Source organism: Oryx dammah, unplaced genomic scaffold (assembly GCF_014754425.2).
Source record: "Oryx dammah isolate SB20612 unplaced genomic scaffold, SCBI_Odam_1.1 HiC_scaffold_11, whole genome shotgun sequence".
NCBI lineage: Eukaryota > Metazoa > Chordata > Mammalia > Artiodactyla > Bovidae > Oryx > Oryx dammah.
The window spans coordinates 43310983-43337166 of NW_024070195.1; the positions used below are offsets into that span (position 1 = coordinate 43310983).

Sequence of the window (26184 nt, forward strand, 5' to 3'; positions counted from 1 at the left end):
GGCTGGGAGGCTGGGGGGGGCGGGGTAGGGTGGTGAGGGGGGGGACACAAGGCGCGCTTTGTGGTGAGGGAGGGGGCCGAGGGTGCGCCGGGCCGGGGCGGGGCGGCTGTGGAGGAGGGCGGCCGGCTCTCAAAGGCGCCTTGTTCGCCGGCGCCCTCCCAGCGCCAGCGGGCGGCGGCGCCTCGGCTCGGTCCGGGCGGCCCTCCGGCCGCGCCACGGGCTCCGGGCAGACCCGGCGCCGTGCCCGCCCGTGGGGGCGCCCTGGGCGCGGAGCGCCGCGGCCTTCTCCGGCGTTGCCCGCCTGGAGGCGGCCTCGTCCCCGAGTGACCCCGACTCCCGGACTCTGCCAACCCGCGGGGCCCCCCCCCCCCGCCCCCCTCCCCGACTGGATGCCTCTCCACCTGGGCTCCAGGACGCCCTTACGTGGTGCCCCCCCCTCCATCCCTTGGGACCCGATCAGCCTGTGTGTGCGTCTGTCCAGTCTCTGGCCTCCCCTCTAGCGCCCCCCCGCCCCCCCCCAACAACCCCCCCCCCACGCTCCCCGCGGCCGTCGGGTTGCAGGTCCGCAGTCGCTATCTATAGCGGTGTCTATAAATACTCCGCTCCGGGCCGGGCTCTGTAATTACAGCGGGCGGGCCGGGCTGAGGGGAAATAATTATGGAGACCCGATGGGGTGAGGGGAGGTAGCGACCCCCGGGCCCGCCTCTCCCCTCCCACTACATCCCACCCTGGACTCTGCTGAAAGGGGGCTCTGGGTTTCTAAGGGGGAGGAGCAGGGGAGGGGTCTTGTGACTGGACCTCTGGGTCCTCCCAAAATAGACTGGGGAAGAGATATTGGGGTTCCCCGCAAAGAGCATCCTAAGGTACAGGCCACTGAGTCCCTGCGAGAAGCAGAGGAGAGCAGCCCGAGGGCCGCGAGGGAGGGTTCCCGTTCGCGCCCCCCCCAACCAGGTGGAGATCGGGGGTGGGGTTTCCCTCGGTGGCTGTGGGCGGGCGGTTGGAGGCGGGGGCTGGGCCGGGGGCGGGAGCGAGCTGGGGGCTCTGGGCTGCTGGGGTGGCCGGGGACACACAGGAGCGGCGGCCACCGAGGAGGGAACAGCGCTGGAGCCCCGACGGCGCCCCACTGCATGGAGCTGAGTCCCTGAGAGCCGTCGCCACCCGGCAGCCTCCGACTTCCCCAGGAGCCCGGCGTCCTTGCTCTCTCTTGCAGCCTCAGGGTGTCCAGAGCCGCCAGCATCCCCTGGTCCCCGGGACCGGGCCTTCTGGGCGCCAGCCATGGAGCGGTGCAGCCGCTGCCATCACCTCCTCCTGCTGGTGCCGCTGTTGCTGGGGCTGAGCGCCACCCCCACCTGGGCAGGTAAGCGGAGTCCCAACGCCTGGGTCATCGGAATCAGGCTGGAGGTCCGCATGTCCTCGGTACAGGGGACAGCGGATACCTAGGGACGAGGAGGGGACGCTTCTGGGTCTGAGAATGGGATTTGGGGCGGTCAAGTGTCCAGGCTGGAGGGCAGGACACCTGGGTCCCTTGGAGCCAGAATGGAGATTTGTTTTCTTCTCTGAAGTGACCAGGGGAGGGCAGGTAAGGCTGAATGGTGGAAGGTCACATGAGTGGGACTGGATGCTGGGGTACTCCAGCAGGGCCATTGTGGTCCAGCCAGGTGCTGGAGTCAGGGGCAGATGCGAGTGTTGATGGATGGGAGGTGCATGTCTGTCTTCTTTCTCTCCACATCTTTGGGGTGAGAGGGTGAGCATCCTTGGGTCAGAACAGAGCCCGGTGGGTAGGTAAAGAAGGGATGCCTGGACTGTTTGTCTCACTGGCTCCCCGGACAGGATCCCCTTCCCCCTCCGTGCCCTCGATCTTGCCACGCGGCTGGCTCTGGGGAGCCGTGGGGCTGACTGCCAACAGGACGGCCGCTGGACAGGCCAGGATCAGGTGTCTGAGGCGGGAGCCAACTCTCTGCATTCCTGCCCTGCCCCTCCCCCTCTGCCCAGCCAGGCTCCCCTGGGACCCTGGCCTCCACAATCCCAACCTTTTCCTTCTTTCCCCCAGGATCCAGAAGTCCTGGCTCTGGGGAAAGGGGGTTTGATGTGGGCGAGGAGGAGGCTGAGAGTACCTGGGTAGTAGGCAGACTGGAATAAGCCCCCTCACCCCAAACCCTGGAGACTGATCTGTATATAACTTGACTATTTATTTCTTCTGGTCAGAAAAGCAGCATCAAGGATTTAGATTAGATTATGGAAGGAAGAACTTTCAAGACAGGAGGAGCTCAGGGACAGAAAATTGAAGTAGGGGTGTCTGTAGATGCTAGGAGTCTTTTTTAGGGAGAAAAGGGATCCTTTAACATGGAGGCAGGGAGGTGGCTGAGATGACTGTCTCTTATTTGGGGGCTGAGTGGGTAGAGGTGGGACTCTGGAGGGAAGTGGGTTAGTGTGGAATTCATCAGAACCAGGCAGAGTGGTGGGGGTGATGGGGGTCACCAGTGGGGAGACTGGGGCAGACTGAGGCCAGAGCCAGGGGCCCCCTATGTGACTTGAAGTAGAAAGCCAGGTGGGCAGACCTGTGGCTAGGCCGTCTATAGGGTTGAGCTGGACTCTCCTGGGGTTTGGTAGAGGGTGGGGGCCCCTGAGGTCTCCTTGGCCTGGGGTCTCTGTGAGTCTCTGTGTCAATGTCTTACTTACCCTTCGTCTCTCAAAGCGGCCCTTGTGTGTTGATGTTTGCGGAGCTGCCACACACGGGGGCCAGGCTAGGGCAGGGAGGTGGGAGGGGGCAAGGCCGTGGTTTCCCGGCTTCTGGACTCAAAGGGCCTTTTCTCTGCCTGCCCGCCTCACCTCACCCACCCCACCCAGCTCTGCGCTCCTGATCTCTCTGGCCCCTGCCCTGCCCCACACTTCTCTGAAAGTTTTGCTGGAACTTTCTTTGGTTTTCTTCCAATCTGGAACTGATGGTGTGAGCAGCGTGTGTTTGGGGGAGTGAGGGAGAAAGAGGCAACCTCTGTCTCCTGGGGAGTTTGAGCCCTCGGAAGCCAAGTTCTAGGCAGACAGGGCTGGTGGCCTGGCTCTAGAATCTTTGGGCCACTGGTGGCGTGGGTGGTGGGGCAGGGTCGAAGTTCCAGGTGTGGGGAGCTTGCCCGGGTTTTGGGCAGAGGACTCTGATGGGATCCACAGATGTCTGGCTCTGGGCCCTGGATCTGCTCCGGCTCTGCGTGGCAGCTTCAGGCTCCCCGCTTGCCCCAGCCCCCCAGCCCATCTCCCCAGCCAGGGGCACTGGCTCCGGGGCTGGCTCCTTCTTGTATCTCCTTTCTCTGCATGGTCAGAGTGGCCCCCGTCTCCCCCAAACACGGGGCCTTCAGCAGCTTGATGCCCCCTCTCCATAGAGCTGCCTGTCTACTCCCTCCCTGGTGGCCCCCAGCCCCTCCTGTGCCCAGGGTGATGGCTTGCCCAGATGTTGTTTATGCTGGAGACACTGGACAGAGGCCAGAGACCCAGAGACCGAGAGGAAGGATGAGCTGGAGAAAGGAAAAGACGGGTAGAGGGTGAGGGAAGCGGAGGAAGACGGAAGAGCCAGGGAGGGAGAGACCAACAAAGTCAGAGAGACAGCACGTGAAGGGGAGGCAGGTGGAGAGTTGGAAGAGAGAGATGAATAGAGAGACTTCCCTGGTGGTCCCGTAGTTAAGGGGCATGGGTTCGATCCCCACTGGGCCAATAGGGTCCTACATGCCAAGCAGCACAGCCAGAAAGTAAATAATAAATGATTAAAATAGTTACTCGGGTTTTCTTTAAAAAAAAAAAAAGACAGACAGAATAGAGATTCATAGGCTGAGAGATGGAGACAGGGAGGGCGTGACAGAGGCTGAGGCTGGGAGGAGGGGTGGTGGTGGGCATGGAGCTGAGTGCAGGCCCAGCGATGCCTTTTTCCAGGTGACTTTGTTTCCCATCCATGCATGCTCTGTTCTGAAGCATGGAAGGGCGAGGTGACTTATATCCTGCAGGGAGTTTGAGCCCCAGGAACCTGATCTCTAGACCCGCAAAGTCCCCTGTGCGTGCCCCACTGGGAGTGCGCGCCTTCCCCTGAGCCTCGCAAACTCTCCCAGGTACAGCCCCCGTGGACGTGCTTCGGGCCCTGAGGTTCCCCGCCCTCCCTGACGGTGTCCGGAGGTCGAGAGGCATCTGTCCAGCTGATGTGGCCTACCGAGTGTCCCGACCCGCCCAGCTCAGTGCACCCACCCGTCAGCTCTTTCCAGGTATGGGTGACCTGCCGGAGCAGGGAGAGCCGTGGGTGAGGCCATGGGGGGTGGGGTCAGGGGGAAAGGGGTTGATAGGTCACCTTGCCTCTCCCTCCCCCTGTGTGTCTGTGTCCCAGGAGGCTTTCCCAAAGATTTCTCTCTGCTGACTGCGGTCCGGACCCGCCCGGGCCTCCAGGCGCCCCTCCTGACCCTTTACAGTGCCCAGGGCGTCCGGCAGCTGGGCCTGGAGCTCGGCCGACCCGTCCGCTTCCTGTACGAGGACCAGACTGGGCGGCCGCAACCGCCGGCTCAGCCTGTCTTCAGAGGCCTCAGCCTGGCAGATGGCAAGTAAGTCAGTGTGCTCCTCTGGCCTGTCCGGCCCATCTCTTAGGAGCTCCCCTCTGGTTCCTGCCCCCAGAACGCCCACCCCCTAATCCTTGTTGTTGTTGTTCAGTTGCTAAGTCGTGTCTGACTCTTTGTGACCCCTTGACTGCAGCATGCCAGGCTTCCCTGTCCTTCACCATCTCCTGGAGCTTGCTCAAACTCATGCCCATTGAGTCGGTGATGCCATCCAATCATCTCATCCTCTGTCACCCCCTTCTCATCCTGCCTTCAATTCCCCCACCCCCCCAATCTAGGAAATCCCTTTGGGCTACCACTTGCTTACCCACTGCCCAAACTTAAGTCTCTTCTAGCCCAGAGTTCAGGCTTCAGAGATTAAATCCTTGTGCATAGGACTACCTTGTACCTTGGGCAAATTACTTGAGTGTTTTTTTTTTTCTGTTATTTATTTTTATTTTTTTTAAAAAAACCTTGATTTTATATTGGAGTATAGCCAATTAACAATGTTGTGATAGTTTCAGGTGGACAGCAAAGGGACTCAGCCATACCTATCTGCTTGAGTTTTTTGAGACTTGGTTTCTATGTCTGAAACATAGGGATACGAGAATTATGACAATCGAATGGGAAAGTGATTGCGTGGTGCCTGGGGTATTGTGAGCACTCAGTAAATGGGAGGTGCTGTGACTGCCACTGTGTTGCCATTGGCTTGTCAGCCTGTTCGTCAGCGGCTCCCTGGTCCTCGTGAGTTTCCTCCCTTCAGTCAGTCACTGGACCCTCTCCCGCTCCCATGACCAGGTGGCACCGTGTGGCTGTGGCTGTGAAGGGCCAGTCTGTCACCCTGATAATTGACTGTAAGAAGCGAGTCACTCAACCCCTCCCCCGGAGTGCCCGTCCAGTTCTGGACACCCGGGGCGTGATCATCTTCGGTGCTCGGATCCTGGATGAGGAAGTCTTTGAGGTAACCGCGGCAACTAGAGAGAGGATGCTGGTCCTGTATCTGTGTTCACTCCCCTCCTGACCTCAGTGCTCCATCTTCCTGTGTCTTGACCCTTCACTTTTCCTTTCATAAATGTCTACTTCCTATCTTCAGGACTACATTTTTTTTTTTTTTGTAGAAGAATTAAATGCCCGTTTATACGGCAGGATTGTCCATAGTCATTTATTCCATCAGGCAGTTTTCATTAGTCCACCCATCCATCCACCCCTCTGTTCATTTACACACTCACCCACCTACTCAAGCATTTGGGCTTGTATTCTCCCACCTGCCTATTCTTCCCCTGCTTAGCCACTCCTTCCTTGAGACCACCCATCTATTCATCTGTCCTTCCATCCATCCATCCTCTCTCTAAGTCATCCATCCGTCTACCCATTCATCCAGCTGCTCCTCCACCCTATCTGTGTGTGCATGGAAGGGTATGTGCATGCATCCCCTTTACCCACCCGTCTCTTCACCCCCCGACTCTCCATCCAGCCATTTCTTCACTTCTTCCATCTACTTCCATTTCTGTCTACTCTGTGGCTCTCATTTTCCTCTGTATCAGTCCACCCACACATACACTCACTCACTCATCATCCATCCACCCTCTCAGTCAAGTGTCTGAGCCCCCATTCACCCGCCCAGCCATCTATCCATCTACCCATCCATCCGTCCATGCACCCGCCCAGCCAGTCAATGTTTTACCCACTGGCTTAGAGCCAAGGGGAACGCCGAAGAATACCATCAGATCTCTATCATCCCAAGTTCTGCTCTGGAGTTGAGACAGTATTCCCAAGCTATAACCCACCCCCATAAAGGGTTTGCTCAGTACCACATGTGGGCACAAGTATATGCCATTGGAAATCAGAATTGGCTTCGTCCCGTTTCCAGAGGTTCAGAAAATTCTTATTATCACTGCATTGGAAGGTGAAAGCGACTAAGGTTGGGTCTTCAACCTTAGGTCTCCAGAAGCCCCTGTAAACAGGCTCATGCAGGATCACATGGGCAGGGTGTAGGCCAAGAGCTGAACTTAGGGTAGAAGGCTTGAATTCTAGTCCTGATTCTACCACTTGGTGTGACCTTGGGCCAGTCATCGTCTCTTGGAACTTTTATGAATGCACTGTGCTTGGAAAATGAGCTTGAAGATCCTTGTCCTGCTGATTCTGATCCTTGGCCAGCTGTCTAGTTGTGCAGGTTCAATGGGGTTATGAAAGAGAAGGTCCTTTGAAACCTGAAAAGAAACTGCATGTGGGCAGGCTGGTGCTGGCCGTCTCCATCATGTAGTCTAACCTCTGACCCATGTCCCAGACTCTATGTTGCATCTCTCTGAAGCCCTCTCCACCTGCCTCCATTCCTGTCCCTTCCTCTTTGCAGGGTGATATTCAGGAGCTTTCCATCATCCCGGGAGTGCAAGCTGCCTACGAATCCTGTGACCAGAAGGAGCTGGAGTGTGAGGGGGGTTGGAGGGAGAGACCTCAGAGACAGCCATCTCACAGAACGCAGAGATCTCCGAAGCAGCAACCACCAAGACTTCACAGGCCACAAAACCAGGAACCCCAGGCACAGGTGAGGGAGCTGGGCATACCCCAAACTGCAGCATGCCCCAGGGAGGGAAGCCGCCACCCCAGTGCCCTAGGGGAATTACCCCAATGGCCCGGAGCCCCCGTCCAATGTTGGGCTCCTGTTCTCCCCCCCGGTACCCCCTCCCCAACCATGCCCTCTATTCCCATCACCCCAGCCTCCTCCCAGTCCTCATTCATCAACCTTTTTATTTTCATTTAAAAATAAAAAGTCGTTATGAAGAATTCGTGGCTGGGAACTGTGTCCCCTGCTTGTGTCTCCTCCTCTGCTAGTCTTCCTGGAACTGTGTCTTTGGGTTTTCCATCTCTTCCTTGAATTAAGAGATTGGGAGGCCATGGAGGGTGGGGGTGAGAACTGAGGGGTATGGGCAGAGGTTGGGAGAGCTGAGGAGGGAGAGACAGAGACAGGAGAAGTTGAACTGGGGAGACCCAGGAAGAGATGTGGAAAAGGAGGAGGAGGTGGAGGCCTGTGCAAGCGAGCGTGCAGGGCCGTCTCTGGCCCCTGCTGGCCCCGGGAGGGGCAGGATCGGGGGCTGTTGGTGGGGGTGGGGGGAGGGGCAGGGAGACCCTGAGTGGGGTGGGGTCCTGACAGCTAGAGTGACAAGTGTGATCTGGGGTCAGTGGTCTGAAGGTTGGAGGCTCAATCTCTTAATCATGTCTGCTTCTGTCCCATGTTCGGGACTCACCCCCCTTCCCCACCCCCCTTCCCCACCCCACTTCCTACCCCATCTCTCTCCTGACTCCTATCCCTCCATCATCCCCAACTCCCATCCACCTCCTCTTCCCCCTCCCCCACCCCCTTCCCACCTGTTCCCACCGCCCCTCCCCCAACCCCAGTCCACTGAGTCTCTCTACTATGACTACGAGCCCCCCTATTATGATGTGATGACTACGGGCACCACCCCTGATTATCAGGTAAACTTGAGGGACCCCTCCCCTTCCCCTGTTCTCTCCACCAACCCTTTGCAAACATCTAAGACACTGTCCTCCCCTTCCCACTTTGGGGAGAGCCACGTTGTATCTAGATTAAGGGCGTGTGCTCACTGCCCCTCCCGTGTCTCTCCACTGCAGCGACCTCCAAGCCCCAAACGCAGGGCTCCCCCTCCCCCCAGGGGGCGTCGGACCCCTCCCCGAAAGCCTGCCCCTCCTGCCAAGAGGTCAGCCGCCCGGCAGGCGTCCCCCTCACCAGACCAGAGGCCCTCTCGAAGTGAAGGTTCCAGCCCAGCCGGGGGCCAGCTTCCCCTCTCCCAGCACCCGGCTCAGCAGGCAGCTCCCCCCACTGCCCGGGGCCCCCCCAGGACCAGAGGCAGCGGTTACCGGCAGGTAGAGCCGGGGCATCCAGATCTCTGCCCCCGAACCTCTCTGACCTCAGAGATTCACTCTCCCTGAACTGTACCCCCTCCAAAGGGGCTGCAAGATCTGAGATTGCCCCCATCCCCCAGCACAGACAGATGCTGCCCTCGGGACGGGCCAGGATGGGCTGCTGCTTGGCCTCCCTTGCCACTAACCTCTTTCCTCCTTCCCGCCCTCTGCTCCTCTCCCCTCCCTTCCCCTTGGGGGTAGGAGCCCACCCCAGGTGAAGAGGAAGGAATCCTGGAGTCAAGCCCTTTGCCACCCCCTGTGGAGGTAACTCCATCCCCACCCTTGCCCCAGCTAGGGGTGGTGGGCATCTGTGGCCTGCCCGCCTTGCCCTAGGGTGTCTTGATGAGCCAGCCCCTCTTCTGGCCGGAGGCTCTTTGCCCTCTTGTCCATGATGCTGTCTCCTGGCTGCTCCGGATCTCTGGGTCTGCTGTCTCTTGGGACAGCTGTTCTTCCGCAGCATCCGTGTCCCTGCCTTATTCTTTGGCGCTGGGGTCGTCCCATTCCACGTTGTCAACGGTTGTACTTCTCTCACATTTCCGTTCTCAGGAGCCATTTTCTGTCCAGCCCTGTCACTGTCTGTCTGTCTACCAATTTCTTTGGTCGTTCCTTGGACCTCTTCTTCCATCATCATGTCCAGGGACTGTCCACTCTGTGTCCAGCCCTCCGGCCACCCTTCTCATTACCCCTCACTTCTTCCAGCCACGCCCACTTTCTGGACCTCTCTCCTCGCTGGGGGCCTTTGACGGCCGTCCCCCTTCTCTACAGTGGCCCCCTTGCTCTTCTTGGGGGGAAAATGGCCCCCATCACTCTCAGTACCCTTTGGGCTGGAAGTTGTCACCCCTGGGGTCCAGGGGAGACCTCCTCCTAGCCCTAATGCCCCCATCTACCCCTCTCCCTCCCCACCCCCGGGAAGGAGCAGACAGATCTCCAGGTCCCCCCCACAGCCGACAGGTTCCTGACAGAGGAGTATGGGGAGGGTGGCGCAGAGCCCCCAGCAGGGCCCTACGATTACACCTACGCCTATGGGGACGATTACCGTGAGGAGACGGAGCTTGGCCCTGCCCTGTCTGCGGAGACAGCCCGCTCGGGAGCCGTAAGTCCAAGAAGCTCCTCTTCCACTCTTGACCTCCAGCAGGAATCGCTTCCTGTTGTCTTTGGTTGTTGTCTGTCGTCTGAGAGCTACTTCCCACCGGTGATTTGCCATTTTTTGTTCATGTGGATTGTATCTGTTGCTTGAAAATATTACTTCCTGCCTTCCCTTGTCAAATGTCTCACTCTGTGACTCCTTATGGTTCCTTCTGTGTGAAGCATTTGGTTTTTTTTTTCAATCCTCTGGCCACTTCCTGTCTTTCTTAGTCCCTTCCTATCTCCATCAAGCTGGATTTCATAGGCTTTTGGTCATAAGCCCCTGTCATATGTCCTTTTTCAGTCTGTCTCCATCATTTCTTCTTGATCAAAACCATTTTATATCCATGTTGCTGCCAAACAATCTGACTTTCTCTGTCACATTTTCTAACCTACAGGCCACTTCCTATCTGTCCCCTCTGGTCCCAGTCATGACATCCATTCAGGTGGCTGTGTCAGATTGGACTGGAGGGGACTAATTCTTTGTGTTTCTGCTCTAGTTTTTCATGCTGTTTTATCCTTTGATAATAAGCCACTTCGTGTGTGTCTCCAGTCATCCAAATCACAAAGTTTCCATTGTGGGTCTAGATACTTATCATGGCCACTTGCTGTGTGTCTGTTTTCTGGAAGATGTGCGTTTTCTGGAAGAATTGTCTTTCTTTGTCGTAATCCATTTCCCAGAGTCACTTTCTCATTTTCTGTCTGTTTTGTGAATTTCTTTTCTTTCTTGGTTGTGGCAGCCATTTTGTTATTGAAGGTCCACTTCCTGGATCCTCTTTCCTCGGCTGCTTCCTGTCTTTCCCACCACTTCCTGTTTATCTGGTTCATTTTCTAACCATCTTGGCCATGTTTGATTTTTCTTGGCCCTGGTATCATTCTTGCTTCCAAGAGTTTGTCCCTTTGTTCTGTCTCCCTTAATTGTGTCCTGTGTCTTCAGCCACTCCCTGTCAGTGGGGTATTTCCTGTGCTCACTTCATCTTCTGCCTGCCTTGCAGTCAGAGCTCTCTCCCCAACCCTGCTGCCTCATTCCACCCTCCGTTCTCTAACATTGCCACCCTTGACCCTCTGCTGCCTTTCCCTTATGCCGGAAACTTAGGATTGATCTGGGATATGGGAGAGTTTGGAAAATGATCGTTATTGTTCAGTCAGGATGGAGGTAGAGGGGAAATTTTGAAGATCTTTGTTGAGAGAGTCGGGGGACGTGGTGAATAAATATGCCCCATTCTCCCTGTCTTTATCTTGGTTGTGGCCCCAGAGCTAGGGGTGGGCATTTGACTGGAAGTGTGGAAGAGAGGCTACTGGTAGGCTTGAAGTTTAAATGAGGGTTAGAGGAAGGGTGTAGCTTCCATGCTGGGAGCGGTGCTGGAAGGAGCTGAGGGGCTCTGTGCTGTGGCTTGAGTAACTGAGCCCAAGTTGTATTTTTTCAAAATCCAGTTATAAACTCCAAGTTGGAAGTATCAGTGGGGACTGCTCTCCAAATATACTTAGAGTATGAATGTCTAATCTCTGGGGGAGTTTTAAACTTGTGAACCCCTTGAAATTCTAAGTAAAATTCTGTGCATAAGGGCATACCCTTTTTCTTTTCTGGAGAAAGACACTGTAGATTGTGTCAGATTCTCATATGGATGCATGACCTCCCCCAAACCCAAGTAAAAAATCTATCAAAATCTTAGAATCTTACTTGGCAAGTTGAGTTAAAGGTGAGGAAGTTGATGGTTTCTGAAGGTCCTAAGGAAGTGTGGGGGAGAAAGTGCAGTCCTCCAGGAGAGAGTCTGGGAAGACTGGGGGTCTGGTGTCCCAGGAACTGTCTGGGGACCTTCCTGAGAGAGGTTCTCAGGGAGACAGGGAGAGTGTGTTTGCTGAGGTATGGCAGGGAATTGGGGGGTGGGGAACCCCGAGAGCTCCCTTGGGAGACCTGAGAGGTCTGTGAAGAGGGAGTCTTGGAGGAGGACCAGGAAGTTTGGGGGTTAGGTCAGGGAGGTCTCCAGAGGACCTGCAACTGCACCAGGGTGGGGGCAGTCCTGGTGGGGGCAGCCCCAGTGGGGGCTGCTCACGGGCCCCACTGGGGGTTACATGTGTGTCCCCCTCAGGCTGCCCGTGGCCCCCGGGGGCTGAAGGGAGAGAAGGGGGAGCCTGCGGTGCTGGAACCTGTAAGTCACTCTGGTCACTGAGCAGAGGGCAGTGGGGAGAAGGGGAGGAGGCGGGGTGCTAGCCCTATAGCCTCTGACTTTTAACCTTTGGCTCCGCAGGGCATGCTAGTGGAGGGGCCCCCTGGTCCAGAAGGCCCTGCGGTGAGTTCTAGCTGTGACCCCCCCCGCCCAGCTTCCATTCTTTTTGCAGAAATGCTTCCTATCTGCTCACCTGTGCCTTCCCAGCATTGGCCCAGGCCTCCTCCTTAGAACTTGGAGCATCCTTCCAATCAGAGCTTCCCAGATCCCCAGATTTCTTCTGCGGAGACCACCCCCAGCCACATACCCCTCTTCCATCTGACCGCCCACATCTGACCCCCTCTTCTTGTGTTCTTCAGGGATTTCCTGGTCCCCCTGGTATCCAAGGCAACCCAGGCCCAGTTGGAGACCCAGGCGAGAGGGTATGAGAGCATCCTGTGGGGCGGGGAGGGCTGCAAAGGAGCCGCTGGTATCCGGGGGGTACCGCTCTCGGTGATTTCTCATCAGCTGGTTGATTACTGATGGAGGGGCTGCTGTGCCCTCAGCACCCAGAAAAGAAGGTAGCGTGTGGTTGGAGGGGGAGCAGTCTGGTGTCTCACTGTCGATTTTCTCCATGACATGTTTCTCCATGGGGTGTGGGGAGATCTAGGGAAGTCTGCATCTCTTCCATTGAGGAGGGTTTCAAGATGATGCCAGGGGCCTAACAACATGCTGTCACTCTGTCTTTCTCCAGGGCCCCCCAGGCAGAGCCGGGCTCCCTGGATCAGACGGCGCCCCTGGCCCTCCTGGAACATCCCTCATGCTCCCCGTGAGTGGTCTTCTGGGCTTTGTAGAACAGGCTGAGGAGAGGGCAAGGAGCCAAAAGGGGAGGAAAACCTAGGGGGAGTCTCTCGGGACGATCCACCCGAAGAATGTGATCATCGGGGTGGAAGGTTTAAGGCCTCATTGATGACCTAGAACCAAACATGGAGCATCTAGAATCGGGCAGAAAATCCTAGATTTCAGGGAATCTAGGAGGAAGAGGCTGAGAATGAGGGAGGGAGACAGGAGCTACATTTCTGAAAACCTCTGAGTGATGACCTGGAGCCCGGGGGAGACACTGGAGGAGGGCTTAGGGTATCTGGAACCTGGGAGATGGGGGCCCACGTGCTGGATGATGCCTCTGGTTTCGGGGCTCTCGTGGATTTCCTGGAAGAATCTAGACTTTCTTCTCCTTGCCCCACAGTTCCGGTTTGGCAGCGGTGGGGGTGACAAGGGCCCCGTGGTGGCGGCCCAGGAGGCCCAGGCCCAGGCGATTCTGCAGCAGGCGCGGGTGAGTAGGGCTGGGGGTCTTGCGAGGGGGGGCGGGAGGGGTGTGGTAGGCGGAGGAAGGCACTAGGAGGGGTTGGAAAGGTAGGTCGGTGTGACTGTAGGGCAGGGAGAGGTCTGGGTTGGCTTGGGGGCTGACAGGGAGGTTGACGACGATTAGGGCAGCGGAATGAAGGTCAGGGAAGAAGGGTGAATCTGGGAGGTGACCCGGGGTCTGGGGTGCTCCTGCTGCCTGTGCTCAGCTCTGCCGTCTGCTCTTCCCCCCTAGATGGCCCTCCGAGGACCCCCCGGCCCCATGGGATACACAGGCCGCCCTGGCCCCCTGGTGAGTGCGTGGGGTGTTGTGATAGGGGGTCCTTTATCCATGTGTAGGGGTATGGACAGTCCTGGAAAAGGACCAAGTTGACTTATTTTGCTGCATTGGGGGAAGGCTCTGCAGCCACTGATGGGCGTGTCCTTCAGCAAGCCCCCCTCTCTCCTCACAGGGACAACCCGGGAGCCCTGGCATGAAAGGAGAGTCTGGAGACCTGGGACCTCAGGTGGCAGCCTCCCCCGACCTGGTCCCCAGCTCAGTGCTGCCCCCCCGCCAACCTGTGCCCACTAACCCTGCCCCTGTCTCTCCCTCCTAGGGCCCCAGAGGACCTCAGGGCCTCATGGGCCCTCCTGGCAAGGCAGGGCGAAGGGTGAGTGACTGGGGTGGGATGGGAGGGGGTGGGGGATGGAGACAGGGTGCAGGGGGTGGAGGGCTGGGCCCCTGCTTGCTCTGACACCTGCCCTGTACCCCCAGGGCCGAGCGGGTGCTGACGGAGCCCGAGGGATGCCTGGGGAACCTGGAGTGAAGGTAACAGGCCTGGGCCCCTCTCTGATGCCCACCCAGAACTCCCGAGCTCATCTGTTTCCTGGGGATAGCCCTGCCCCACTCAGGACACGATGGGAAAAGGGGCTGGCGCCTCACCTGGGCTGCTCCTCTTCTCCTTAGGGTGACCGAGGATTTGACGGCCTCCCAGGGCTGCCTGGGGAGAAGGGACACAGAGTGAGTATCGGGGTGTCGTGATGGGGGCAGATCTTCCCTGGAGGGGAAGGGAGGTAGGGATCTCGAAGCCAGGGAAGGAGGCTGACGGTCCCAGCAGGAGCTGAGAGAAGGAACTTCCTTGGACCCTGAAGATGGTCTGTGTCTGTCTGTGTTGGGGACTCTGTACCCCTCTTACCTGGTGGCCCATTTTTCAGGGTGATACTGGTGCCCAGGGCCTTCCTGGGCCCCCTGGTGAGGATGGAGAGAGGGTAAGTGTTGCAGCCTGCATGGGTGGGTGGGGTGGGGGCCGGGGGGGAGGTGCTGGGGCTGGGGGTGGGGGGTTCTGGAAGGCGAGGCTGCTTCACATGTCCTCCTCCAGGGAGACGACGGAGAGATCGGGCCTCGGGGGCTGCCTGGGGAGTCGGTGAGTGTCGGGGGCGGGGAGTGTGGCTCAGACCCCAGAGGAGGGGCGTGGGCGTGAAAGGGATGCGCTCTCTCACCCATGTGGTCCTGTCTTCCCTTACCTGAACACAGGGACCTCGAGGTCTCCTTGGCCCCAAAGGCCCTCCTGGGATTCCTGGACCCCCGGTGAGTGACTGTCCCTGACTCTGACCCCGCCCTCTCCACCTTCCCTGAATGCCTCCCCGCCCCACCCCCACTGCCCCTTGAGCCTGCACCTGTAGGTGCCCATGTGGGCCCATATCCTGTAGTGCATCAAACACTTTGGGCATAGCAAAAAAAAAAAAAAAAAAGGTCCTCAAGAGAAACAAAACAAAGCCCCACAAACCCACAGACCAGAGCCCCATGCCCTGTGGATCTGGGCGGCCGTGTTTGCTTAGGTTCAGGATGAACTGGAGGGCGGCCGCTGCGTGCCTGCCCTGTCCTGTGGGGATGGCCTGGCTTCAGAAACCACAGGTCCGTCCCAGACTCACGCCCCTCTCATGTTTCAGGGAGTCCGAGGCATGGATGGCCCTCACGGTCCCAAAGGTAGCTTGGTAAGTCACGGGCATGGAGACCCCACCCGACCCTCCGCCCCCCACGTCTCTGCCGAGGTCCTCGTCCCTTTGCCCCTTTGACCCCCTCCTGCTTCCGGTGCTTGCCCCCTCGTCTGTCCCTCCTGGGACTCAGCTTCCCTGCCTGGTTTGTGCTGTCACCATTTCCTTCTGACCCCTGCCTGGCTGCCTGTTTCCAGGGACCCCAGGGAGAACCAGGGCCTCCCGGACAGCAGGGCACCCCCGGGACCCAGGTGAGTGGTCCTGTCTGCCCCCCCAACCTGAGGGGCTCCCCCTGGGCTCCCACAGTGGGTCAGACCCTGCCTGGGGACTGGAAATGAAGGGCCTCAAGTCTCTGCCGCTTGGGCTGTGAACTAGGGCTGCTGGCTGGGGGAGAACGTGGGGCCCACCCCTAGGGGCCCCTATGACGTCTCTCTCTGGTGTCTAGGGTCTCCCCGGGCCCCAGGGTGCCATCGGCCCTCATGGAGAGAAGGTAAGTGACTAAGGGATCTGGGGGACGGTGGGTGCCAAGGCGGGTTGCAGGGAGCCCCCAAATGTCTGGCTGGGACCGAGTGTCCTCGACTCCCTGCAGGGTCCTCGAGGGAAACCAGGGCTGCCTGGCATGCCCGGCGCAGATGGACCCCCGGTGAGTGCCCCCACCTCTTCATACAAATCCCCCTTGACCCTCCACCCCAGGGAGTGACTTGCAGGCACCTCGGTGAGTATCCTTACGGAGTGTCCTTGCCCTGGGAGGCCACTGGTGATGCTGCCAATGGTCAGTCAGCTGCATTAGGTCCCGGGGGCATTTGGGTCCAAGAAGTGTAGAGAGGGATGCAGGAAGTGTCAGGAACCAGTGGTCACGCTCTCCTTCCTCTACCCCCAGGGTCACCCGGGCAAGGAAGGCCCTCCCGGAACCAAAGGAAACCAGGTAAGCTCTTCCATGCCCCTGGCATCCCCTGGCAGGGTTGCCACCCAGACCCAGGCGTCCAAGTCCTTGGGATCTCCTCGTGTATCTTCACGTGGTTCTGACAGTCCACCCCCTGCAATCCTCTCCAGACTCCGATTGCTCACTTCCCTTTCTCCCACCCCGGGGCACCCTCAGTGACCCCGAGACCCTTTATCGACCCTCTCTGTCCTCTTGCAGGGGCCATCCGGACCTCAGGGTCCTCTGGGGTACCCAGGACCTCGGGGCATCAAGGTAAGAGACCAGCCGGCTGGGAGAGGAAGGCTGAGGTCGGGGCGGCCAGCCGGGCCCCAGAGCTTGGTCCTGCCAGCCCCACCGCCCCTCCTGACTGCTCCGTCTACCCCCGCTCCAATTCCAGGGCGTGGATGGAATTCGGGGTCTGAAGGGTCACAAGGGTGAAAAGGTGAGCAATGCTTCTCAGCCCCAGCTCCCCGCCGCCTTCCGCCCCCTCTCCTGCCCGCCTCTGCCCACCCCTCCTTCCATCATCCGTGATGTCCTCTCGCTCCGTATTTCTCAGGGCGAGGATGGCTTTCCTGGCTTCAAAGGGGACATGGGTGTGAAAGGCGACAGGGTGAGCAGAGACCTCCTCATTGCCCCCCAACTCCAAGCGCTGGCGACCCTCGCCCTTGAACCCCCAGTTACCAGCCTCACTCCAACACCCCTGGACAGCCCGTCTCCAGGCTCCCTCGAGGATCTGACCTCCCTTTGGAGCCCGATCCAAGCAAGACCCGGCCCCGTGCTCTGTGACCCACCGGCTGGCTGATTGCCGCCCTCTTCCTGCCCCTTGGGGCTCCTCGTCTTGCAGGAACTCCAGGGACCCCCACCGACCCCACCAGCCTCACTGGGGCCTGCTCCCCATCTTGGGGCTCAGCTCCCACCCAGAGTCCCGATCTCTCACCTCTCTAACCCTCTCCCCCAGGGCGAGGTCGGAGTCCCCGGCTCCAGGGGCGAGGATGGTCCTGAGGGGCCGAAGGGGCGCACTGGACCCACGGGGGACCCTGGGCCCCCGGGGCTCATGGGCGAGAAGGTGACGGGGGCGAGGGGGTCAATGTCTACGCGCTCTAGGACATGGAGGGGGTGAGGCCTGGGGTGCTGGGGTCAGAGCGGGTGCGGGGACGCCAATGGCTGAAGCCGGAAAGTCAGTCAAAGATGAGCGTGCATTAATCATGCTCCTCTCTGTGTCTGGCACCCCCTAGATACTGACGGGTTGAGAGGGGCTACATAAGAAGCCTAGGAAAGTCCCTGTCATAAAGAGTTCACAACAGATTCATGGGGACACGCAGAGAGGCTGTCACAGGGTTCCTGGGGGTGCCAGGCAGAGGGAAAGTGTGTGCAGACTCAGACCAGTAGGTACTCCGAGAAGGAACAGAGCTGGCGAGGCGGTGAGCTCTGTCATCTTCACGGCTAACCTGGCTAACGTGTCCTGTCAGCCCCACGGGGTGGGCACTACTACGGTCCTGAAGCACCAGGAGGTTTGGGGGCTTGTTCATCACACAGCCAGTGCCGGGTAGAACCAGGGGTGGAGCCCCTGGAGTCAGGCGACCGGATCCCTGCTCCCCACATCCAGTCTTTGGCAAGACAGGTCCTGAGGCTTCAGGGGGCAGGGCATGGGGGGCTGTCAGTGGGGGCTGCAGAGCTGAGCCTGCAACAAGGCGGAGCGGGGGCTGCAAGGGGGCTGGTCCTAGAGGAGCGGTTGTGTGTGCTGGGGAGGAGGGAGCAGAGGTTCTGGGCAGGCAGAGGATCTCAGCGCCTGCAGGGCGTGAGCTGCTGATTTTAAGATACAGAGGAGAGGAGATTCCAGCCCTGGAGTCTGGGTAAAATCCACTCTCAGGAAGGAGAGTCCCCTTTTGTCAAAGCCAGGCAGCCTGGGGTGGGGTTAGTGGGGGATGAGGGCGGTGGGGGTGGGGGGCATTTGCTGTTTGGGGGCTGGTCTCCAGGATGGAGTGGGATCCGTGGCCCCACTTGCTCCTGATGGCCCTCTGTCTGTCCACAGGGCAAGCTGGGTGTTCCTGGTCTGCCTGGTTACCCTGGACGCCAGGGCCCCAAGGTGATTCGATGCCCCACTGAGCCCCTCCTCCTTCTCCCTTCCCTGACCTCTAATTGCAGGAAGCACAGACAGATAGAGCAGTGAGGGGACCCTAGATAGAATTTAGTCCACGCCCATTCTACAGGTGGGGAAACGGAGGCACAGAAAGTACCAGGGCTTGTCTAAGGCCACCAAGCTATTGGCAGAGCCCGAGTCTCCACCTGCTGCCTCCATCACCTCTCCTGACCCACCTTGGCCTTTCCCCAGCCCGCCCTCTTCTTGGCTTCTCAGTTTTCCCCCTTTTCCATCCTCACCAGGGGTCGCTGGGATTTCCGGGTTTTCCTGGAGCCAGTGGAGAGAAGGGAGCCCGGGTAAGCTGGGGAAGAGGTGGGGGCTGTGGGGGGGGTGGCTCTGGGGGGCTCAGGGCTGATGCATTGTCTTCACTTTGCCCCCACCAGGGCCTGTCAGGGAAATCAGGGCCTCGGGGAGAGCGCGGCCCCACGGTGAGTGCAGTGGAAGAGGCTTGCGGCTCGGGAGCCCGGGGGTGCTTTGGGGGTCTTTCTCATAACTCGCCTGTCCTCTCTCTAGGGTCCGCGTGGTCAGCGGGGACCTCGAGGCGCCACCGGGAAGTCTGGAGCCAAGGTTGGTGGTCTCAGCGGGGCCCTGTCTCCCCTCCACCCCGGCGCCCAGCTGCGTCCCCTTCTCTGACCTTGGGGTTGGCTAGAAGTCAGCCTCTCTTCCTCTCTGACCATCTCCCCCACAGGGAACCTCGGGTGGAGACGGCCCCCACGGGCCTCCTGGAGAGAGGGTGAGTGTGGTCGAGTCCCTTACGCCCTGGCACTGTCCAGGGGCCAGTGGCGCCGGCTCCCTCTCCATGGGGCAGGTCCCCTGCCCAGCCTGCTCCCCGTTCTCCTGACAACCAGCTCCGTCTCTAGGGTCTCCCTGGGCCTCAGGGCCCCAACGGATTTCCTGGCCCCAAAGGACCTCCGGTAAGCTGCCCTCTGACCTGCCTTGGCTCTGAGTGTCCCTCCTCCTCACCCCCTGCCCGGCCTAGAGCTCACCTGACCTCTGAACCCCTTCCAGGGCCCCCCAGGGAAGGACGGGCTGCCGGGACACCCAGGCCAGAGAGGAGAAGTGGTGAGTGGGGCCCCAGCGCCCACAGAGCCCCCCACCCCGCCGTCCTGTCTGGAAGGCCCTCAAGGAAGGGTCTCCTGGGAGTGCCCCCCGTCCCAATGCTGCTCAGACCGCAGCCAAGAACTCGGTGGTGACCCGGGAGCCTGGGGTCTGTGCCGTGTCCAGGTCAGACTGCGTGCTCTGACCCCCTCTCCTCTCTTTCTCTCTCAGGGCTTCCAAGGGAAGACCGGGCCCCCTGGCCCCCCAGGAGTGGTGGGACCCCAGGTATGCTTGCCCCCCACCCCCCCACAGAGACAAAGCATCCCAGACCCCGGGGGGTTGGAACGTTTGCCTCTCTTCTCCCTTCTCCTGATCCCGGGCCCCTGACCCTGCTTTGCCTGCGGGGCCCCTGGGACTGGGGTGCGTGGTGGGGGCTGGGTTTGGAGCAGGGGTCCCAGAGTTCCATCTGTTTCTGGGACCAGTTCTCCTCTTCATGCATCTTGGAGCAGAGGAAGGGCCCCAACAGGGACACCGGGCGGTGTGGGCATCCCACACCGGGGAAGGGGGGCCAGCATGGAGGCCTAGGGGAGCCCTGGGGCAGACAGGAAGGGGTCCTGGGGTACTGCGAGGTGACCAGAGTGAGGTGGGGGGCTGAGACTGGAGTCTGTCTGCCTCTTTCCCAGGGAGCCGCAGGGGAAACCGGGCCCATGGGGGAGCGAGGCCACCCAGGCCCCCCCGGCCCCCCTGGAGAGCAGGGACTGACTGGAACAGCTGGAAAAGAAGGCACGAAGGTCAGCAGAGGGCCCGGGAGGGGGCACTTGGGAGAACAGGGTTCGGGTGCCTAAGGGGGCAGCCCGTTGGGGGTTTGAAGGGGCAGAGGTCTCTCTGCCCAGCTGGGGAGCCTGGCAGTGGTTCATCACCTTCGTTTCCTTTTAGGGTGATCCCGGACCCCCTGGGGCCCCAGGGAAGGATGGTCCCGCTGGTCTGAGGGGCTTTCCGGGAGAGAGAGGCCTCCCTGGCACTGCTGTGAGTGTGACCCCGACCCAGATGCCCGTAACGAGGCTCCGCACGCACCTCCTGGCACCCAGTGTCACCCTACGCCCACATCCCAGCCCCCATCCTTCCCCGCGCATCTCCTAAGCTCCGGGCCTGTGAGGTCCCCTCTCCCGTCTCATGTCTGTTGTCCCCAATCTCTGGCTCACAGGGCGGGCCTGGTCTGAAGGGGAATGAAGGCCCGGCTGGTCCCCCTGGCCCTGCGGTGAGTCTGGAGCCCTTGGGGGATGGTGGGAAGAAGGGTGCGGGGCAGCATCTGGATTCCGGTGGGGCTGCGGGACCTGGCAGAGGGAGGCTGGGGTCAGCATGAGGCCTCCGATGCTGGGCTTTTCTCCTGGGAACCGTGGCTGGGTGTGCTCTGGTGTCAGGGGCTGTGGTCTCCCCTTTAGCGGGTCTGACGCTTGCTCCTGTCGCAGGGATCCCCTGGTGAGAGAGGTTCGGCAGGATCCGGGGGACCCATTGGCCCCCCAGGGCGCCCGGGACCACAGGGTCCGCCTGGAGCAGCGGGAGAGAAAGGGGTCCCGGTGAGTTCGGGGTCCCTGGGAAGCACTGCGGGGGGTCTGGGAGCTGCTGGGCCTCGAGGGGCCTCCAGGGTAACAGCATCTGTGGGTCACGACGCCTGCCTTCCTCTCCCACAGGGCGAGAAGGGCCCCATCGGTCCGACCGGCCGTGATGGGGTGCAGGGTCCCGTGGGGCTTCCTGGCCCCGCCGGGCCCCCGGGCGGGGCAGGAGAGGATGGAGACAAGGTGAGAGAGCCCCAGGCCCCGGACTCAGCTTCCGCTCGAGAGCTCGCTGGGCTGGGGGTGGCCCCCGGGCCCACAGCTCCTTCTGCCCTCCTGCCCTCTGCTTCCTCTAACGTTCCTCCTGCCCTCCCCCAGGGCGAGGTGGGAGACCCTGGACAGAAGGGCGCCAAAGGCAACAAGGGGGAGCACGTGAGTGTTCATCCCTCTGACTTCTCCCCTCTGCCCCTGAACCTCAGCCCCTCCCGGCCCCGCCCCTTGTCTTGGCGTCTCTGACTCTGCTTTCTCCCCCAGGGCCCCCCTGGTCCCCCTGGACCCATCGGGCCTGTGGGGCAGCCTGGCGCTGCGGTGAGTGACCGGTGCCCCGATTCTGCCCTTGGAGTTGGGGATGGGGATGGGGGGGGGGCTCTGGGCCTGCTGCCCGGTTCTGGGCAGGGCTAGAAAACCCCAGACCCAGGACCATCTCTGAGTCCTCGTCCCTGCCCTCCCCGACCTCAGGGGGCAGATGGGGAGCCTGGAGCTCGGGGTCCCCAGGGACATTTCGGAGCCAAAGGTGACGAAGGAACAAGAGGATTCAATGGACCCCCAGGACCCATTGGTCTGCAGGTGAGCTGGGGAGAGGAGGCAGGGGCTGAGAGGTGGGGGGTCACAGCGGGGCTGGTGTCTGCCCCAGACCCTCGCCAGCCCCTGCTTGGGAAGGAGGGCTGGGGGGTGGGGGCAGGGTCTGGAGTCTGGGGGGAGGGGCCGGGGGAGGGCGTGCTCCAGGTGGGTTGGTCACCTGGGTCTGCGTTGTGTACACCTGCGCAGGGTCTGCCAGGCCCCTCGGGGGAGAAGGGAGAAACAGGAGACGTGGGCCCGATGGTGAGTGCGGCCCCCTTGACGGGGTGGACCCCTCCTGACCCCAGCCTCACCTGCTAGTCCCCCAGCTTCCAGCGCCCACCCTGCCCTGGCCCAGTCGCCTCCCTCCACGCCCGCTCCCCTGGCCCCGCCGCTCCAGGCATCCTTGGCTCGCCTTCTCTCACCTCCCGGCCCGTCTCCGGGCGTCTGCTTCTCTCCAGGGACCACCTGGCCCCCCAGGACCTCGAGGCCCAGCTGGACCCAACGGAGCGGATGTGAGTCCTCCGGCCCTGGTGTAGCCAGTGCCCTGCCTCCCTTCCCCTAGGCTGTAACCTCTGGTCTCGTCTCAGATGCCGAGAGACGCCGCTGGCCCCGGGAAGGCCTCCCGCCGTCTCGCGGCAGTGACCTCAGGCCTTGTCCAGGCTCTGAGCCCACAGGGCAACCCCTCCCCCTTATTTCTGGTTCTCTTTCAGGGTCCACAAGGCCCCCCAGGAGGTGTTGGGAACTTGGGTCCCCCTGGAGAGAAGGTACTGGGAAAGGGTACATGGATGGCCTTGGGGGCTGAGTTTCCGCCATTTTCGGTGGGGGCCTCAAAGGAGAGCGATGGGGGTGGGGACCCCGGTGTCCTGTGCCTGGAGTCAGTGCTTTCACTGCCATGGGCTGTGCTCAATCGTCAGAGGAACTGTGCAGTGTGACCTAAAGAGAGACGGAGAGAGACGGGGAATATCAGGAGTCTGGAGGGGCGGGGGAATGAAGGTTTTTGACCCCCATCTCCTTGCAGGGGGAGCCGGGAGAGTCAGGATCTCCGGGAGTCCAGGGCGAGCCAGGGGTCAAGGTGAGTGGTGGCTCTGGGCTGGCTCCCCAAGCCCCTCCACCTCCTCATTTCCACCCCCACCTTTTCTGTGACCTCCTGGAGCTGCAGCTCCCAGCGTTCTCAGGGGGCCTGGTCCCTGGATCTGAGGGGGCTCCGCCCCCCTTTCCTCGAAAGGAAGAGGGGCCCAGACTTCCTCCATGGGCTCGACTTCTGTGTGCACCCTGATGTCAGTGGGGGTGGGGGGGACGAGGGGGAGGCTGAAGGCGTCTTGGAAGCGGGCGGGGGGTGCTGAATCCTCCTTTGGGACCATCTGTAACCTCTGCCCATCCTTCAGGGTCCACGTGGGGAGCGCGGGGAGAAAGGAGAGACTGGGCAGGCGGGAGAGGCGGGACCACCGGGGCCTAAGGGCCCCACCGGCGACGACGGTCCCAAAGGGAACCCCGTGAGTTTGGGGAGGGGGGTTGGAGGAGGGCCCCGTGTGTGGAGACCTGGGAATGTGTGTGAGGATCTTGGAGTTGGAGGGGGCAAGAGTGTGGGGGACTTGTGGGCGGGAACAGGGTCTCCTGGGAGGGATTATGGAGTTTAGAATCCAGAGAGAAAACGAAACTTAACCTGAAAGCCTTGGAGGGCAGGCCGTGCATGGGGTGGGGAGAAGGGCTACTGGAGGCCCTCTTCCTAGGGCCGTGCGGGTGGGCACTGCCTGTAGAGAGGGAGCATGCGCCCTGTGCCCATGGGGGTCATGTTGGCGCTGGGTGGGCTTAGGAGCTGTGATCCTGACCCTTGGATTCCCTCCGGATCAGGGTCCTGTTGGTTTTCCTGGTGACCCTGGCCCTCCTGGAGAAGTTGGCCCTCGGGTGAGTCTTACCTGGGGGAGGGATGGGTGAAGAGGGTGGTCTGCTCTGGAGGCACTCTGCGTGGCAGGTGGGAACTGGGGGTGTGGAGGCAGATGGAAGAATGGGAGGATCGGCAGGTTTGGGGGTGAGGTCAGCCAGGCCAGGGGCCCCCTCTGACAGTGCTGTGTCTCTGCAGGGCCAGGACGGTGCCAAGGGCGACCGTGGAGAGGACGGGGAGCCAGGACAGCCTGTGAGTAGCCATGACTCCCCACCCGTAGGCCCAGTGCCCTCTGCTGGGCTCCCTCACCACCACTCTCCCTCCCTCCACAGGGGTCCCCCGGTCCCACGGGGGAGAATGGACCTCCTGGACCACTTGGAAAGAGGGTAAGTGAGGTGGACCTTGCGGGCAGTCCTGGGGGAGGCTGGATGGGCGCTGGGGTGATGGGGGCAGGATGGGGAGACGCCTGGTGTCCCGGCCGTCCTTGGGGGAGGTGTGTGTGTGATCACGTGTGTCTGTGAGTGTGCTGTGCAGATTTGGGTATCTTTGCTCCTGTATGTCCTGTCTGATCTTGCCAGGGGTGGTGGTGTGTGTACCAGCCAATCAGAACATATGTGGGGGGGAGATTTCCTTGTGGTCCAGTGGTTCCGGGCGGCTCTTTGATCCCACTGCAGAAGGCAGTGGGCACAAGTTTGATCCTTGGTCTGGGGGCTAGGAGAAAAAGGGCTGGCAGAGGATGAACCCTTTGTTTACTGGTGGTATGTGGGCAAGAGGCTTTTCACCTAATGCACAGTATTTTGACAGCTGGTACCGTTGTAGCAGCTCTCACATCTGTGAGTGAGCCTCTGTGATTGTGTCTGTGTGTGCGCAGGTGTCTGTGTGCGTACCAGGAAGACTGCTTTGGGGAGGGAGATGAGTCAGCCTCTGTGATTGTGTGTATGTGTGCGGGCACAGGTGTGTGTGTGTGTGTGTACCAGGAGGATGCTCGGGGGTGGGAGGTGAGCCTGGCTGCTCACAGCCGCCTGCACCTCCTCCCCTCCTCCACTTGCAGGGACCTGCAGGCACACCTGGTCCTGAAGGGCGACAAGGAGAGAAGGGCGCCAAGGTGGGGAGAACCTCCTGGATGCTGGGACGCCCATTGCACCGCCCTGCCCCTCCCGGTCCTCACCCTCCGGCCCCCAGACGCCTCCCCCACACCCCCTCCTCCAGGCGGGGTTCCCTGTCCTCACTACCCCAGGGGTCTCAGGGGCTCGACCCCTCCCGTCTGTCTCACCCCACCCACCTTGGATCCGCTGCCCCTACCACACCGTTCTCTGCCTTTCGGGACACTTCTTTGGTGTGTTTCAGGGGGACCCTGGCGCTGTGGGCGCCCCAGGGAAGACAGGCCCTGTGGGTCCTGCAGGCCCAGCAGGAAAGCCTGGTCCTGATGGCCTGAGAGGTCTCCCTGGCTCAGTGGTAAGTCGTGATGCAGAGGCTCAGCCGGGCTGGGAGGGGTGTGGTGCGGGGGGACACAGCTCCTGATCCCTGCGATCCCCTCAAATCTGCAGGGTCAGCAAGGCCGTCCCGGGGCCACAGGCCAGGCTGGGCCTCCAGGCCCTGTGGTGAGTGACTGTGGATGGGGTGGGGTGGGGTGGGGTGGGGTGGGGACCCCGAGGCAGTGGGCATCCAGCCTTGGAGGAAGTTGGAGTGGTGGTCCCACCTCCCGCAGGAGAGAGTGACTTCTGTCTCTCCACAGGGACCCCCAGGGCTACCTGGCCTCCGGGGTGACACTGGGGCCAAGGGCGAGAAGGTGAGTGACCAAGTGCAACCAGGAGTCTCAGCCTCCTCCCTGAAGCCTCTGGGGACCCCATGTTCTCGGGGGGGCCCTCCTCAGTCAGAGCTGTGGCAGCCCTGGGCTTCCCGCAGCCCGGCCTGAGTCCCTCCTGCCTTCTGCGCTCTGACCCCTGTGGTCCTCCTTCATCCCATCGTGGGTCTCTTCTGTGGCTCCCCCTCACCACCTGTCCACTTTTCCAGGGTCACCCAGGTCTCATCGGACTCATCGGCCCCCCTGGGGAGCAGGGGGAGAAGGGTGATCGCGGGCTTCCCGGTCCTCAGGGCTCCACAGGGCAAAAGGGAGAGACGGTGAGCGCGGGGCATGGTGCTGGGAGGTCTGGGCAGATGGAGGGTGGGGATTCAGAGGGCGTGCTGCGGGCGGGGTGGGGGTGGGCGGTGGGGCGCTGAGGAGGACGCAGCTGAACCAGGCCCCCCCTTCCTAGGGCATTCCAGGAGCATCTGGCCCCATTGGTCCTGGAGGGCCCCCCGGCCTCCCTGTGAGTATCCCATCTGTTCCTCCCCTCAATCCTCTAAACCCCGCGGCCCCCATAATCCCCCCTGGTTTCCACGGCAACCGCCAGCCTAACACGCAGAGGCCCCCATGTCCCCCATATGTTCCTGCACCTGCAGTTTCCAACCTGTACTTCCAGCGCCTCCCCAGTGTCTCCTTGTCTCCCCCGCCTGCCCCTCCTGGGTGGCCCCAGGGTCCTGTGAACTCGTGACCTCGCCTCTGCAGTTCTCCATGTCCCGACCCTCCCTTGTGGTGACCGCCTCTTTCTCCATCCTCATTTCACAGGGACCTGCTGGGCCCAAAGGAGCCAAAGGAGCCACGGTGAGTGACCCCAGCAGCTCTGACCGCCAGCTCCGCGCGCACGCAGCTCCGCGCGCACGCAGCTCCGCGCGCAC

At 61.0% G+C, this 26184-nt stretch overlaps 1 protein-coding gene across 5 annotated transcripts in view; it reads left to right on the forward strand.

Moving 5' to 3' along the window:
- The first annotated feature begins 1066 nt into the window (after positions 1 to 1066).
- Positions 1067 to 26184, forward strand: part of COL11A2 (collagen type XI alpha 2 chain) — a 29708-nt gene continuing 4590 nt past the window's right edge. Inside the window, exons 1-61 of one of the 5 annotated variants that reach the window (XM_040249147.1) lie at positions 1067 to 1357; positions 4092 to 4241; positions 4361 to 4571; positions 5361 to 5523; positions 6916 to 7107; positions 7959 to 8036; positions 8685 to 8747; positions 9397 to 9576; positions 11699 to 11758; positions 11858 to 11899; positions 12136 to 12198; positions 12510 to 12584; positions 13002 to 13088; positions 13353 to 13409; positions 13570 to 13623; positions 13714 to 13767; positions 13872 to 13925; positions 14064 to 14117; positions 14312 to 14365; positions 14476 to 14520; positions 14631 to 14684; positions 15047 to 15091; positions 15289 to 15342; positions 15537 to 15581; positions 15681 to 15734; positions 15972 to 16016; positions 16233 to 16286; positions 16411 to 16455; positions 16570 to 16623; positions 16972 to 17079; positions 18046 to 18099; positions 18396 to 18449; positions 18537 to 18581; positions 18667 to 18720; positions 18842 to 18886; positions 19014 to 19067; positions 19162 to 19215; positions 19423 to 19476; positions 19875 to 19982; positions 20128 to 20217; positions 20396 to 20449; positions 20661 to 20768; positions 20883 to 20990; positions 21123 to 21176; positions 21279 to 21332; positions 21483 to 21590; positions 21792 to 21845; positions 22043 to 22096; positions 22295 to 22348; positions 22603 to 22656; positions 22970 to 23077; positions 23436 to 23489; positions 23665 to 23718; positions 23799 to 23852; positions 24518 to 24571; positions 24814 to 24921; positions 25014 to 25067; positions 25202 to 25255; positions 25480 to 25587; positions 25722 to 25775; positions 26075 to 26110. In XM_040249147.1, the coding sequence (XP_040105081.1) occupies positions 1276 to 1357; positions 4092 to 4241; positions 4361 to 4571; positions 5361 to 5523; positions 6916 to 7107; positions 7959 to 8036; positions 8685 to 8747; positions 9397 to 9576; positions 11699 to 11758; positions 11858 to 11899; positions 12136 to 12198; positions 12510 to 12584; positions 13002 to 13088; positions 13353 to 13409; positions 13570 to 13623; positions 13714 to 13767; positions 13872 to 13925; positions 14064 to 14117; positions 14312 to 14365; positions 14476 to 14520; positions 14631 to 14684; positions 15047 to 15091; positions 15289 to 15342; positions 15537 to 15581; positions 15681 to 15734; positions 15972 to 16016; positions 16233 to 16286; positions 16411 to 16455; positions 16570 to 16623; positions 16972 to 17079; positions 18046 to 18099; positions 18396 to 18449; positions 18537 to 18581; positions 18667 to 18720; positions 18842 to 18886; positions 19014 to 19067; positions 19162 to 19215; positions 19423 to 19476; positions 19875 to 19982; positions 20128 to 20217; positions 20396 to 20449; positions 20661 to 20768; positions 20883 to 20990; positions 21123 to 21176; positions 21279 to 21332; positions 21483 to 21590; positions 21792 to 21845; positions 22043 to 22096; positions 22295 to 22348; positions 22603 to 22656; positions 22970 to 23077; positions 23436 to 23489; positions 23665 to 23718; positions 23799 to 23852; positions 24518 to 24571; positions 24814 to 24921; positions 25014 to 25067; positions 25202 to 25255; positions 25480 to 25587; positions 25722 to 25775; positions 26075 to 26110 (4428 nt within the window). In that variant the 5' untranslated portion in view covers positions 1067 to 1275. The remainder of the gene's footprint in view (positions 1358 to 4091; positions 4242 to 4360; positions 4572 to 5360; positions 5524 to 6915; positions 7108 to 7958; positions 8037 to 8684; positions 8748 to 9396; positions 9577 to 11698; positions 11759 to 11857; positions 11900 to 12135; positions 12199 to 12509; positions 12585 to 13001; positions 13089 to 13352; positions 13410 to 13569; positions 13624 to 13713; positions 13768 to 13871; positions 13926 to 14063; positions 14118 to 14311; positions 14366 to 14475; positions 14521 to 14630; positions 14685 to 15046; positions 15092 to 15288; positions 15343 to 15536; positions 15582 to 15680; positions 15735 to 15971; positions 16017 to 16232; positions 16287 to 16410; positions 16456 to 16569; positions 16624 to 16971; positions 17080 to 18045; positions 18100 to 18395; positions 18450 to 18536; positions 18582 to 18666; positions 18721 to 18841; positions 18887 to 19013; positions 19068 to 19161; positions 19216 to 19422; positions 19477 to 19874; positions 19983 to 20127; positions 20218 to 20395; positions 20450 to 20660; positions 20769 to 20882; positions 20991 to 21122; positions 21177 to 21278; positions 21333 to 21482; positions 21591 to 21791; positions 21846 to 22042; positions 22097 to 22294; positions 22349 to 22602; positions 22657 to 22969; positions 23078 to 23435; positions 23490 to 23664; positions 23719 to 23798; positions 23853 to 24517; positions 24572 to 24813; positions 24922 to 25013; positions 25068 to 25201; positions 25256 to 25479; positions 25588 to 25721; positions 25776 to 26074; positions 26111 to 26184) is intronic. The other 4 variants (XM_040249149.1, XM_040249148.1, XM_040249150.1 and 1 more) reach the window with 4 other exon arrangements.